The 14,626-nt window shown below is 46.4% G+C and overlaps 1 protein-coding gene across 1 annotated transcript; it reads left to right on the top strand.

Annotated features, from left to right (window-relative positions):
* The first annotated feature begins 4,271 nt into the window (after positions 1-4,271).
* On the top strand, positions 4,272-5,174 carry LOC139240814 (cholesterol 25-hydroxylase-like protein 2). The gene has a single exon (XM_070869322.1). The coding sequence runs from the start codon at positions 4,272-4,274 to the stop codon at positions 5,172-5,174; it is 903 nt and encodes a 300-aa protein (XP_070725423.1).
* The last annotated feature ends 9,452 nt before the right edge of the window (positions 5,175-14,626 follow it).

Below are 14,626 nucleotides of genomic sequence, written 5' to 3'. Positions count from 1 at the left end.
GTTTGCAGATGACACTAAACTGGGTGGCGGTGTGAGCTGTGAGCAGGACGTTAAGAAGCTGTAGGGTGACTTGGACAGGTTAGTTGAGTGGGCCAATGCATGGTAGATGCAGTATAATGTGGATAAATGTGAGGTTATCCACTTTGGAGGCAAAAACACGAAGGCAGAATATTATCTGAATGGCGGCAGATTTGGAAAGGGGGAGGTGCACACGAGACCTGGGTGTCATGGTTCATCAGTCATTGAAAGTTGGCATGCAGATACAGCAGGCGGTAAAGAAGGCAAATGGTATGTTGGCCTTCATAGCTAGGGGATTTGAGTATAGGAGCAGGGAGGTCTTACTTCAGTTGTACAGGGCCTTGCAGAGGCCTCACCTGGAATATTGTGTTCAATTTTGGTCTCCTAATCTGAGGAAGGACGTTCTTGCTACTGAGGGAGTGCAGCGAAGGTTCACCAGACTGATTCCTAGGATGGCAGGACTGGCATATGAGGAGAGACTGGATCAACTGGGCCTTTATACACTGGAGTTTAGAAAGATGAGAGGGGGTCTCATAGAAGCATATAAGATTCTGACGTGACTGGACAGGTTAGATGCGGGAAGAATGTTCCCGATGATGAGGAAGTCCAGAACCGGGGACACAGTCTTAGGATAAGGAGTAGGCCATTTAGGACTGAGATGAGGAGAAACTTCTTCACTCAGAGAGTTGTTAACCTGTGGAATTCACTACCGCAGAGAGTTGTTGATGCCAGTTCATTGGATATATTCAAGAGGGAGTTAGATATGGCCCTTACGGCTAAAGGGATCAAGAGATATGGAGAGAAAGCAGGAAAGGGGCACTGAGGGAATGATCAGCCATGATCTTATTGAATGGTGGTGCAGGCTTGAAGGAGCGAATGGCCTACTCCTGCACCTATTTTCTATGTTTCAATGTTTCTATGTTTCTATGGGGTAAAGAAAATGCATCATTACCTGTTTGGGCTAAAATTCGAATTGGAAACTGACCATAAGCCACTTATATCCCTGTTCTCTGAGAGTAAAGGGATAAATACCAACACATTGGCCCGCGTCCAGAGATGGGCGCTCACGTTGTCCGCATACAACTACGCCATCTGCCACAGGCCAGGCACAGAAAACTGCGCCAATGCGCTCAGAAGGCTGCCATTGCCCATCACGAGGTTGGAAATGGCGTAGCCTGCAGATCTAGCCATGGTTACGGAAGTATTTGAGAATGAGCAATCATCCGTCACTGCCCGGCAGATCAAAACCTGGACTAGCCAGGACCCCATATTATCTTGAGTCAAAAGCTGTTTGCTTCACGGGAGCTGGTCCAGTGTCCCAGGGCAAATGTAGCAAGAGATAAAGCCATTCCAGCGGCACAAAGATGGCATGTCTATCCAGGCAGACTGCCTTCTGTGGGGCAATTGAGTAGTGGTCCCCAAGAAGGGCAGAGACACCTTCATCAATGACCTCCACAGTACCAACCCAGGCATTGTAATGATGAAAGCGATAGCCAGATCCCACGTGTGGTGGCCCGGTATCGATGCGGATGTAGAGTCCTGCGTTCACAGATGTAATACATGCTCGCAGTTAAGCAATGTACCCAGGGAGGCGCCACTAAGTTTATGGTCTTGGCCCTCCAAACCGTGGTCTCGGGTACACTTCGACTATGCAGGCCCGTTCTTGGGTAAAATGTTCCTCGTGGTTGTAGACGCGTACTCCAAGTGGAATGAATGTTAGATAATGTCGACTAGCATGTCCGCTGACACTACTGAAAGCCTGCGGGCCATGTTTGCCACACACGGCCTACCCGATGTCCTGGTGAGTGACAACGGGCCATGTTTTACCAGTGCTGAGTTCAAAGAATTCATGACCCGTAACGGGATCAAACATGTCACATCTGATCCGTTTAAACCACCATCCAATGGCCAAGCAGAGAGAGCAGTGCAAACCATCAAGCAAGGCTTGAAGAGGTAACTGAAGGCTCACTGCAGACGCGCCTACCCCGAGTCCTGCTTAGCTACCGCACGAGACCCCACTCACCTGCTGAACTGCTCATGAAAAGAGCACTTAAGACAAGGCTCTCGTTAGTTCACCCTGATCTACATGAACAGATAGAGAGCAGGCAGCTTCAACAAAGTACATACCATGATAGCACAAATGTGTCATGCAAGATTGAAATCAATGATCCTGTATTTGTATTAAATTATGGACAAGGTCCCAAGTGGCTTCCCGGCACTGTCGTGGCCAAAGAGGGGAGCAGGGTGTTTCGGGTCAAACTTTCAAATGGACTCATTCACCGGAAACACTTGGACCAAATCAAACTCAGGTTCACGGACTATCCTGAGCCACCCACCTTGGACCCTACCTTTTTTGATCCCTCAACATACACACCAGTGGCAACCGGCACCACGATTGACCACGAAGCAGAACCCATCATCCACAGCAGTCCAGCAGGACCAACACACCAGGCAGTCCAGCAAGGCCAACTGCACAGCAGCCCAGCGAGGGCCCAACAAATGATTCAACAACACCAGCTTTCACACCGAGACAATCACCCAGGGCAAGAAAGGCCCCAGATCGACTCACATTGTAAATAGTTACACTATTGACTTTGAGGGGAGTGTTTTTATATATGTAAATCTGTATTTAGTCTGTGCAGCCACCAGAGGGCTCATCCCCTGGAGTCCCAAGGGATCCCACAATCCTTTGGGAGCACAGGTATTTAAGGAGGCTTCACGGGTTGGAGAGGCACTCTGGAGACCTGCAATAAAAGACTAAGGTCACACTTTACTTTGAGCTCACAGTGTTCAGTCTGACTCTTTCTCCATACACAACAGTTCCCTTGTCCTGTAAAGCGCTCATCGTCATCATAGACTGTCCCTCGAAATCAAGGCAGACTTGCTTCCACTCTAAAAGTGAGTTCTCAGGTGACTGAACAATCCAATACTGGAACTACAGTGTAAAGCGCTCATACTGCGGTAAACACCACAGCTACCCACAAGGTGGCCCATCTGGCAAAGGAGTGGAACACGACTTGCTGCTCTTGATCGCAACATATTTGTCTTTGGATCTTCATTGTAAAACTAACGAAAACGGAGTCAGTTTTAACTTTGCTGTGAGGCTTTTAAATTATCTATGTGCTGCACTGTAATTTTGAAAATCTGTAGCTTCTCAACCAACCTTCCTTTTTTTTCACTCTGCTGCAGTGTACAGGGGAAACTGCAGCAAATGAGCAGGAACCAGCAACCAGAAATAGTTTGAAAACTCAAAAGTGACCTTAATTCTGAGGTTTGCAGTGTTTGGCTTCCTGCTTACATTCTGTTCTAGAGTTTCCGTTGTTTTTTTAACAGAACTTTCCACAGCCCTTTCATTGGGTCTCAGTCCTGTTACTTCAGTAGATGTTAAGATGATAAATGATGGACGTTTTTGTTAATGTGTGAGGAGGCAGAGGGAAAGAGGTCTCATTCAACTATTTTCTTGAAGAGATTGGGTAAAAAGCATTTGTTTTGGTTTCATTTTTATTGAAGTTCGTGGATTTCTGCTAAACGGAATGAGATGCAGCCCCTTTGAAAGCTACATTTGTTTCTTGGTGTTATACAACAGGGGAATTAGCACAAGGGAAAGGCAAAATACTGCAAACGCCGACAATCTGAAACAAGAACACAATGAATCTTGAAGAAGAATCAGCACCCGAAATGTGAACCTGACAGTTCTCGCCACCAGTGTTACCTAATCTGTTGTGTGTTTGCACTGTGCTGTGTTCCGCATTAGTTTCAGATGAATTTGCATTCCCATGGGAGTGACTAGAATTAACATTGAGTTTCCATGGTTGTGTTAGATTTGTATTTCGATAGTTAATTTCCCGAGCTATACTGGATTCCCCCCCTCCTCCTCATGACCATTGGGTTTTCGAGTGCGTTCCAGGGCCAATCGCAGCTTTGGGGCGTCTTCAGCCAGGATTCGCACAACAGGCAAATTACACTCGGCGCAACCCCCGGCATCGCTATAAATACAGGTGCAGCGCACCGAACCACCACTTCCAAGCTGAACTTCACTTCCATCAATTATCATAACGTGAGAGAGAGAGAGAGAGAAAGACTTCGGCAAAAGTGGATGAAAAACTAACTGCAGTTTAATGCTTCCAAAATCCAGATTTCTTCGCGTCAATTTCAGAGTCTCTCAAAGTTTGCTTAGAGTTGGGCGGGAAAAAAGAAGTGTGTGCAACTTCACTTGTGATCGCCCAGCACGCGACTTTGTATAGCCTCTCATGATGTATTCCATAGGTTCGAGCAGAGTCTTCGACCCTTACGTGCAGGTAATCCAAAATGCCAATATTACTCAGTACATCTGGGATAAATCATTGCTGCAACCCGTGTGGGACTACCTGCGTTACAACCACCAGGATGCCCTCCGATCGCCTCTCTTCCCCGTTATCATCTCGGTCTCTACCTACTTCGCCGTGTGCACCTTCTATATGATGCTCGACTTCCTGGCTCCCAGGTGCCCGGTCATCAACAGGTACAAGATCCATCCCGACCAACATGTAACCTGGGAAGACATCTTCAAGACTCTGTGGCACACTGGCTACAACCACGTTATCTTTGTCTTTCCAGCTGCCGTGGGTCAGTGGTACTGGAGACCACCTATCCCTCTACAGGAGGAGGCACCCCTGCTCTCCGAATATCTCATTGGCATCCTGGGCTGTACAATACTCTTCGATTTCCAGTATTATTTTTGGCATATGATACACCATAAAGTCCGGTGGCTCTACACTACTTTTCATGCTATCCATCACAAATATTATGCCCCCTTCTCATGGTCAACTCAGTACCTTTCTGCCTGGGAACTGATCAGTGTTGGCTTTTGGACTACCATAGACCCAATTATCTTACAGTGCCACTGCCTCACAGGGTTCACATTCATGGTCTTCAACATCTGGATCTCAGTGGACGATCACAGCGGCTATGACTTCCCCTGGGCCCTTCACAATATCATCCCTTTCGGCCTCTGGGGGGGCACGGTTAAGCACGATGCCCACCATCAGAAACCCCAGAGTCATTTTGCCCCTTTCTTCTCTCACTGGGACTGGCTTTGTGGCACATGCTGTGACTACAAGCGCTCGCCCGCCGTCTTAGAGATGCAAAAAAAGAAACGGAAAGCAAGTGAAGACTAGAGTTGAAACCAACAGTAACATATCGCCAATCAGACTGTTGCTCGCAGTTGCATTTCTCCAGTGTAAAACCAGATGTGGAATGAAACCAGTGACGGACAAATGGACTAGCAGTGGAATAATCTCAATCTTGAGGAATGTGGCTGCAGGTATATTCTGATGCTCACAGTCCCAACCAGTATTTATTTGGACATTTAACAAAACGAACACAATGCTTTGAATATAGCTAAGTGTAATGTCTGCGATATTAAGGAGTCTTCCATTGTTATTTCTACGGTAAACATGTCTTAACAACTGTTTTAACCATGTACCAGATTTATGAATGTTTCAATGATCTTGTGTAATGTATACTGGAAAGAACGAGGAGGCGAATCCTCTGTATTATCGATCCGGTCCACTTTCCAACTGTATGCCGCATGTATTTAAAGGAATAAGCTGCGTGTATTTAAGAGGAGGTATGGAATACATAAACAATGTAAATATATCTTTGGAAAATATTGTATGTCTTCGAATTCAAATAAAAACAATCACTTTGTATACACTTCCGAGTCGGTGCTCAATGTTTCTCCTCAGGAGATATGAATAGAAGGGAGCCTCCTGCAGAAAGTTTCAGCACAAAAACTTTTGAGCACTATCAATCTACTCGAAAATATATGACGACTGCCTTTATCATATTTGTATTAACTACGTTTGTACATTATTTTCATTATACATCTGATGAGACGCTACAATATAATCAACAATTCCTGCTCAAAGGACATTATAACCTGGCATAAAAACAAAAAGTGCAGGTCAGATAGTATCCGTGGAGAGAGAAACGAGTAAGCGTTTCAGATCGATGACCTTCCCTCCAGTATGACCTAGTTATGTGGGTCTCTGATTATTCCTCTTTTCCTGTCGACTGTTTGTCTAATCACAATCCAAGCAGGTTTTAGTGATAAGTCCTTACTATACAGTATAAATGCACACAAGGCTCATGCTTGAGAGAAGGTCAGTCTGTGACCTGTCCTTTATTTCATAGCACTCAAGTGATGGAAGTGGGTGGAGCTTCCCCTTTTATCCCTGAAGGTCTAGGTTAGGAGTGTCTCCCACAAGTTCACCATCTTGTGGTCAGTATTCTCACGGTGAACAACTTAGGTCAGATTATACATGGGTTACAATGCTGGTTGAATACATGACATCACCTCCCCCCCAAAGTCTTATTGGGATCACAGGTTGAGTCTCTCTGGTGGTTTACGCTCTCTTGTAGAGCGCCTGAGTTGGGGCTCCGGTTGTTGGGCGCTGGCCTGAGTGTCTGCTGTTTGCGGTGCCTCAGGCCTGTCCGGACTGCCCACAGTGATTGGGCTCTCCTCCCTTTGGTTCCTGTGTTCGGTCGCCTGTGGTGGAGTGAACTCTATATCGTGTTCTTCCTCTGCTTCTTCTATGGGGTTGCTGAACCTCCTTTTTGTTTGATCCACATGTTTGCGGCAGATTTGTCCATTGGTAAGTTTAACTACCAGAATCCTATTTCCCTCTTTGGCAATCACAGTGCCTGCAAGCCATTTGGGCCCTGCAGCATAGTTGAGGACAAAGACAGGGTCATTGGCATCAATACATCGCGCCCTTGCATTCCTGTCATGGTAGTCATATTGTGACTGGCGCCTGCTCTCGACAATTTCTTTCATGGTGGGGTGTATAAGGGATAACCGGGTTTTGAGCGTCCTTTTCATTAGCATCTCTGCGGGTGGAACCCCTGTGAGTGAGTGTGGTCGGGATCTGTAGGCCAACAGGAGGCGTGATAAGCGGCATTGTAGGGAACCCCCTTGGATTCTGAGCTGTTTGATTATCTGCACTGCTCGTTCTGCCTGGCTATTTGAGGCCGGCTTGAACGGTGCTGTTCTGACATGGTTAATTCCATTGCCTGCCATGAAGTCCTGGAATTCAGTACTTGTGAAGCACGGGCCATTGTCGCTGACCAAGATGTCCGGTAGACCGTGTGCGGCGAACATTGCCCGTAGACTTTCTATCGTGGCAGAGGATGTGCTTGAATTTAAAATGTCATACTCGATCCATTTGGAGTAGGCGTCTACTACAACCAAAAACATTTTTCCCATGAAAGGACCTGCGTAGTCCACATGGATGCGTGACCAAGGCTTGGCGGGCCATGGCCAGGGGCTAAGGGGGGATTCCCTGGACGCATTGCCCATCTGGGCACACATGTTGCACCTGCGAACACAAAGATCCAGATCTGTGTCTATCCCTGGCCACCAAACGTGTGACCTGGCAATTGCCTTCATCGTGACAATGCCCGGGTGCTCCTTGTGGAGTTCTCTTATGAACACCTCTCTGCCCATCTGGGGCATGACTACGCGGTTTCCCCATAGTAGGCAATCGGCCTGAATCGAGAGTTCATCCCTGCGCCTGTGAAATGGTTTAAATTCCTCAGGGCATGCCCTGTACGTGGCTGCCCAGTCTCCATTCAGGACACGTTTCTTGACTAGAGACAATATTTGACTAGGGTCTCTATTTGTCCAGACTTTAATCTGACGGGCTGTCATGGGTGAGCCTTCGCTTCCGAAAGCTTCAACAGCCATGACCATCTCAGTAGCATGCTCGGTAGCCCCCTCAGTGGTGGCTAGTGGGAGCCTGTTGAGTGCATCAGCGCAGTTTTCGGTGACGAATAGTGTCGTCATAGGCGGCTAACGTGAGTGCCCACCTCTGTATGTGGGCCGATGCATTTGCATTTATCACCTTGTTGTCGGCCAGAAGGGACGTTAGGGGTTTGTGATCTGTCTCCAGCTCAAATTTCCTGCCAAACAGGTACTGGTGCATTTTCTTTACGGCATATACACATGCGAGCGCCTCCTTTTCTACCATCCCGTAGCCCCTTTCTGCCTGGGACAGACTTCTGGAGGCATAAGCTACTGGCTGTAACTGACCCTTGGCATTGACATGCTGCAACACACACCTGTCACCATAGGACGATGCATCGCACGTTAACACAAGTTTCTTACATGGGTCATATAGCGTTAACAGATTGTTGGAACATAACAAATTGTGTGCTCTATTAAAAGCCCTTTCCTGGCTGTCCCCCCAGACCCAATTGCGACCTTTGCATAGGAGCAGGTGTAGCGGCTCTAGCAGCGTGCTCAATTTGGGAAGAAAGTTACCAAAATAGTTCAGGAGCCCCAGGAATGAACGCAGCTCCGTCGTGCTACGGGGTCTGGGTGCTCTCTGGATCGCTTCCGTCTTGGACGCAGTAGGGCTGATCCCGTCTGCTGCTACCCTCATCCCCAGGAATTCTACCTCTGGAACTAGGAAGACGCACTTCGCCTTTTTCAGTCGCAGCCCTACCCGGTCCAGTCTGCGTAGCACCTCCTCCAGGTTGTGGAGGTGTTCTTCAGTATCGTAACCCGTGATGAGGATGTTGTCCTGAAAAACCACCGTCCCTGGAATCGACTTGAGGAGGCTTTCCATATTTCGTTGGAAGATCGCGGCGGCCGAGCGAATCCCGAACGGACATCTGTTGTACTCAAACAACCCCTTCTGTGTCGTGATGGTGGTCAGCTTCTTCGACTCACTCGCCAGCTCCTGGGTCATGTAAGCTGAGGTCAGGTCCAATTTTGAAAAAGTTTGCCACCGGATAGCGTCGCAAAGAGGTCCTCCGCTCTCGGTAGGAGATACTGGTCTTGGAGTGACACCTGATTGATGGTGGCCTTGTAATCGCCACATATCCTGACCGACCCATCCGCCTTGAGCACCGGCACAATTGGGCTCGCCCAGTCACTGAATTCGACTGGTGATGCCTTCCCTCAGCAGGCGGTCCAATTCGCCTTCTATCTTTTCCCGCATCACGTACGGCACCGCTCTGGCCTTGTGGTGTACTGGTCTGGCATCCGGGTTTATGTGAATCACTACCTTGGCCCCCATGAAAGTGCCAATGCTGAGTTGAAATAATGAGTCAAATTTGTACAGGATCTCTGAGCATGATACTCGCTCCACAGAGTAAATTGCATTGACATCGCCCCATTTCCAGTTCATGACAGCAAGCCAACTCCTCCCCAGTAGTGCTGGACCATGCCCCGAGACAACCCAGAATGGCAACCTGTTCTCTGAATCTTTGTGGGTCACGATTACCGTGGCACTGCGTAGCACCGGAATGATCTGCTTTGTGTATGTCCGTACCTGTGCATCAATCGGCGATAATTTTGGCCTCCTGGCCTTGGACGCCCACAACATTTTGAACTGTTTGATACCCATCAGGGACTGGCTGGCCCCCGTGTCTAGCTCCATTGATACTGGGATGCCATTGAGGAGCACTTTCATCATTATCGGTGGCGTCCTGGTGTATGAACTGTATACGTGGGTCCACATGAAGTCGCTGAACTTCAGCTTCCAGCGATTTCCCCCAGCGTTCATTTCTGCAATTTCTGCAGGTATTTTGCTCATCTCTGCAAACTCCGGCTAAGTGTGTGTGCCTCCATGCCCCCAACATGAGCTGCTGTTTGAAACAAAAGGTCCCTTGCCAGTCGATCGTCCGTGACTGCCCGTGTTATTGTCCTTGAGTGCGCCATTAACAGGTGTTGATGGGCTCATTACTGGCCGCATTGTCCCTTGTAATGGCGTGAATTGCCATTCAGCTTGCCATTGTCTCTGTCGAACTCCCCCTCTGGGTTCAACTACATGTTGGGGCATGCCCGACTGCCCTTGTCTGCCTGGAGAACTGTGTGCTGCTTTAACAATTTTGAATCTCTGTCCCAACCATTCCTTAACACAGTACCTCTCATCTGTTCTGCTCGTGGCCATGCTCGCGTGGTTTAAATACGTCCTTACTATACAGTATAAATGCACACGAGGCCCATGCTTGAGAGAAGGTCAGTCTGTGACCTGTCCTTTATTTCATAGCACTCAAGTGATGGAAGTGGGTGGAGCTTCCCCTTTTATATCTGAAGGTCCAGGTTAGGAGTGTCTCCCACAAGTTCACCACCTAGTGGTCATTGTTCTCACAGTGTACAACTTAGGTCAGATTATACATGGATTACAATGCTGGTTGAATACATGACATTTAGTATTCACAACCGGGGGTAGATAATACATTTAAAATTATACGCATTCCACCTAAAAGCTTCTCTCCCCAGTGCTATGCACTATGTAGATTCCTAGATAGTGTCTTTGGGCACATGCTCTCCCCAGCCCCAACGCCCCTCCCTGAGCAAAAGTTTGCATCCCATAGTAAATTGTACATTCTGATTAATAAAACAATTGAACATTTATGTGAGGTTGGTCATTGGTGGGTTGAATCAGATGTCCAAAGTTAAAAGGCTTTATAAATAGGGACATAGAATATTAAAAAAGGAGGCAGACAAAAAGCAGGACACTATAGACAGTTAGCCTAACATCTGTCATTGGGAAAATGCTGGAGTCCATTTTTGGGAAGCAGTAGTGGGACATTTAGAAAAAACATGATTCAATCAAGCAGAGTCAGTATGGTTTTATGAAAGGGAAATCAGGTTTGACAAATTTGCTGGAGCTCTTTGAGGATGTAACCCAGGGTGGATAAGGGGGAATCAATGGATGTGGTGCATTTGGATTTCCAGAAGGCATTCGATAAGGTGCCACATAAGAGCTTACTGCACAAGACAAAAGCTCACGGGGTTGGGGGTAATGTATTAGCGTGGATAAAGGATTGGCTAACTAACAGAAAGCAGAGAGTCGGGATAAATGGGTCATTTTCCGGTTGGCAAACAGTGACTCGTGGGGTGCCGCAGGAATCGGTGCTGGGTCCTCAACTATTTGCATTCTATATTAATGACTTGGATGAAGGGACTGAGTATCATGTAACCAAGTTTGCTGATGATACAAAGATGGGTGGGAAAGCAAATTTTGAGGACACAAACAATCTGCAAAGGGATATAGACAGGCTAAGTGAGTGGGCAAAAATTTGGCAGATGGATTATAATGTGGGAAAATGTGAGGTTATCCACTTTGGCAGAAATAATAGAAAAGCAAATTATAATTTAAATGGAGAAAAATTGCGAAGTGCTGCAGTACAGAGGGACCTGGGGGTCCTTGTGCATGAAACACAAAAATTTAGAATGCAGGTACAGTAAGTAATCAGGAAGCCAAATGGAATGTTGGCCTTTATTGTAAGGGGGATAGAGTATAAAAACAGGGAAGTCCTGCTACAACTGTACAGGGTATTGGTGAGGCCACACCTGGAGTACTGCATGCAGTTTTGGTCTCCATCTTTAAGAAAGGACATACTTGCATTGGACGCTGTTCAGAGAAGGTTCACTAGATTGATTCCGGAGATGAGGGGGTTGACTTATGAATATATGTAGAGTAAGTTGGGCCTATACACATTGGAGTTCAGAAGAATGGGAGGTGATCTTATTGAAGTTTATAAGATAATGAGGGGGCTTGACAAGGTGGATTCAGAGAGGCTATTTCCACTCATAGGGGAAACTAAAACTAGGGGACATAGTCTTAGAATAACGGACCGCCCATTTAAAACTGAGATGAGGAGAAATTTCTTCTCTCAGAGGGTTGGAAATCTATGGAATTCTCTACCCCAGAGAGCTGTGGAGGCTGGGTCATTGAATATATTTAAGGCGGAGATAGACAGATTTTTGAGCGATAAGGGAATAAAGTGTTATGGGGAGCGGGCAGGGAAGTGGAGCTGAGTCCATGATCAAATCAGCCATGATCTTATTGAATGGCGGGGCAGGCTCGATGGGCCGAATGGTCTACTCCTGCTCCTATTTCTTATGTTCCTATGTTCTTATTTAAAAAGAGGTTAAAGTAAAATTGTACAGGCAATGATTATGCCACAATTAGAGTATGGGTGCAATCTTGGATGTTTCATTTTAGAAAGTCGTAAAATACACAGCTTGGGTTCACAAAATGAGATGGGAAAGGAAAGTTATGAAGAGAGACTTTAGATACAGGGACTTTTTCTGTGGAGGCAGAAAAAGCAGAGGGTTTAATAAAGGTTTTATTAATTATGAAAGATTTTGATGAGTGAATAAATAAAGACTATTTCCGCTTTCCTCTGGTTGGGAGTTAATGGTGTGGAGTTAATATTTTTAAATTATATTTAAGAGAGTGAGAAGAAGGATTCGGAGAAATTTCCTGACACGGCAAGCTGTTGGAGCATGGAATGCTTTACCACAAGGAATAGTTCAAGAAGTGACCACTATATTTTTTAAGAGAAAGTGGATAATGGTTGGGCTGGATTCATCTTTTTCGCGGTGGAATCCTGGTGAGTCAGGACATCAGTCCGCCCCTCCAAATTCATTCCAATTCATTTCCCCGAATCTGGGTTCATCCCATATGGATAGATAACTCCTGATGGGATTACCACTGCCAAGACAGAGCCTCCCAAGGTGAATAGGAAAATACTGATGGTGTAGTAACAGGGAAATTGATGCAGAACCAGAAGAAATGGCAAGGGATCTAAATGGGACAGAAGTGTCCCGAAGATCAGTATCACAGTCCCACTGCAGGCCTTGGCTGAGACCAGGGCCTTCAGTAGGTAAAGGTTTGGGGCTAGACTGGATGAGAGGAGGCCAATACAAGGCCCTCTCCTCCGGTTGCTCCTCAACGACATTACCACTCCTGCCTTGTGCCCAGTGCCAGCTTATCCATGATGGCCCTGGAAAGCAGCAATAGGTGGGACAAATACATGCAAAATCCTCCAGATGCCCAGTCCCCAGTAGGCATCACTGCCCAAATTTTCCCTCATTCTCTACCACAATTCTGTTAAATTTCAGGTGGGAGTGGAAGGAGAATCCACACCTTGAACTAGGGGAAGGTACAGGGCTACAGGGAGAGTGTGGGGCAGATGGAGTATAATGTTGGAAAGTGTGAGGTCATGCACTTTGGCAGAAAAAAATCAAAGAGCAAGTTATTATTTAAATGGAGAAAAATTGTAAAGTGCTGCAGTACAGAGGGACCTGGGGGTACTTGTGCAAGAAACACAAAAGGTTAGTATGCAGGTACAGCAAGTGATCAGGAAGGCCAATGGAATCTTGGCCTTTATTGCAAAGGGGATGGAGTATAAAAGCAGGGAAGTCTTGCTACAGTTGTACAGGGTATTGGTGAAGCCACACCTGGAATATTGCATGCAGTTTTGTTTTCCATATTTACAAAAGGATATACTTGCTTTGGAGGCAGTTCAGAGAAGGTTTCTTAGGTTGATTCTGGGAATGAGGGGATTGACTTATGAGGAAAGGTTGAGTAGGTTGGACCTCTACTCATTGGAATTCAGAAGAATGAGAGGTGATTTTATCGAAACGTGTAAGATTATGATGGGCTTGACAAGGTGGATGCAGAGAGGATGTTTCCAATGATGGGGGAGACTAAAACTAGGGGGCATGATCTTAGAATAAGGGGCCGCCCATTTAAAACAGAGATGAGGAGAAATTTCTTCTCTCACAGGGTTGTAAATCTGAGGAATTCGGTGCCTCAGGGAGCTGTGGAAGCTGGAACATTGAATAAATTTAAGACAGAAATAGACAGTTTCTTAAACGATAAGGGGATAAGGGGTTATGAGGAGTAGACAGGGAAGTGGAGCTGAGTCCATGATCAGATCAGCCATGATCTTATTGAATGGCGGAGCAGGCTCGAGGGGCCATATGGCCCACTCCTGTTCCTATTTCTTATGTTCTTATGAAGAGGAGAACATCTTCCAATCGCACCTTCCAAACCAAGAGCATGGGGGTGAGGGGAACGGGGACAGGGAGGGGTTGAAGTCCCCACTGTTGTACTCACTTTGGAGGAGGTGCAGATGGCGCCCATTGAGGTGCAGCCCCTTCCTTGAGTAGTGGTTTGAGTGTTGGTGGGACATTCCATGGAGGAATTAAAGGAAATGATAATTAGTAAGAAAATAGTGCTGGAAAAACTAATGGGACTGAAGGCAAATAAATCCCCAGGGCCTGATGATCTGCATCCCAGAGTACTAAAAGAGGTAGCCACGGAAATAGTAGATGCATTGGTTGTCATCATCCAAAATTCTATAGATTATGGAACAGTTCCTGCAGATTGGAGGGTGGCAAATATAACCCCACTATTTAAAAAAGGAGGGAGAGAGAAAATGGGGAACTACAGACCAGTTAGCCTGACATCAGTAGTAGGGAAAATGCTGGAGTCTATTATAAAGAATGTGATAACGGCACACTTAGATAATATCAACAGGATTAAACAAAGTCAACATGGATTTATGAAAGGAAAATCATGTTTGACAAATCTACTGGAGTTTTTGAGAATGTAACTGATAGAATAGATAAGGGAGAACCAGTGGATGTAGTGTATTTGGATTTTCAGAGGGCCTTTGATAAAGTCCCACATAAGAGGTTAGTGTGCAAAATTAAAGCACATAGGATTGGGGTTAATGTATTGGCATGGATTGAAAATTGGTTAACTGACTGGATACAGAGAGTAGGAATAAATGGGTCTTTTTCGGGGTGGCGGGAAGT

This window comes from Pristiophorus japonicus, chromosome 1, assembly GCF_044704955.1.
Source record: "Pristiophorus japonicus isolate sPriJap1 chromosome 1, sPriJap1.hap1, whole genome shotgun sequence".
NCBI lineage: Eukaryota > Metazoa > Chordata > Chondrichthyes > Pristiophoridae > Pristiophorus > Pristiophorus japonicus.
The sequence above is the reverse complement of the archived record's forward strand: the minus strand, read 5'-3'. Positions and strand labels throughout refer to the sequence as shown.

Excerpts from the sequence above, each read along its gene's own strand:
- LOC139240814 (XM_070869322.1), top strand. The coding sequence starts at position 4,272 with ATGTATTCCATAGGTTCGAGCAGAGTCTTCGACCCTTACGTGCAGGTA.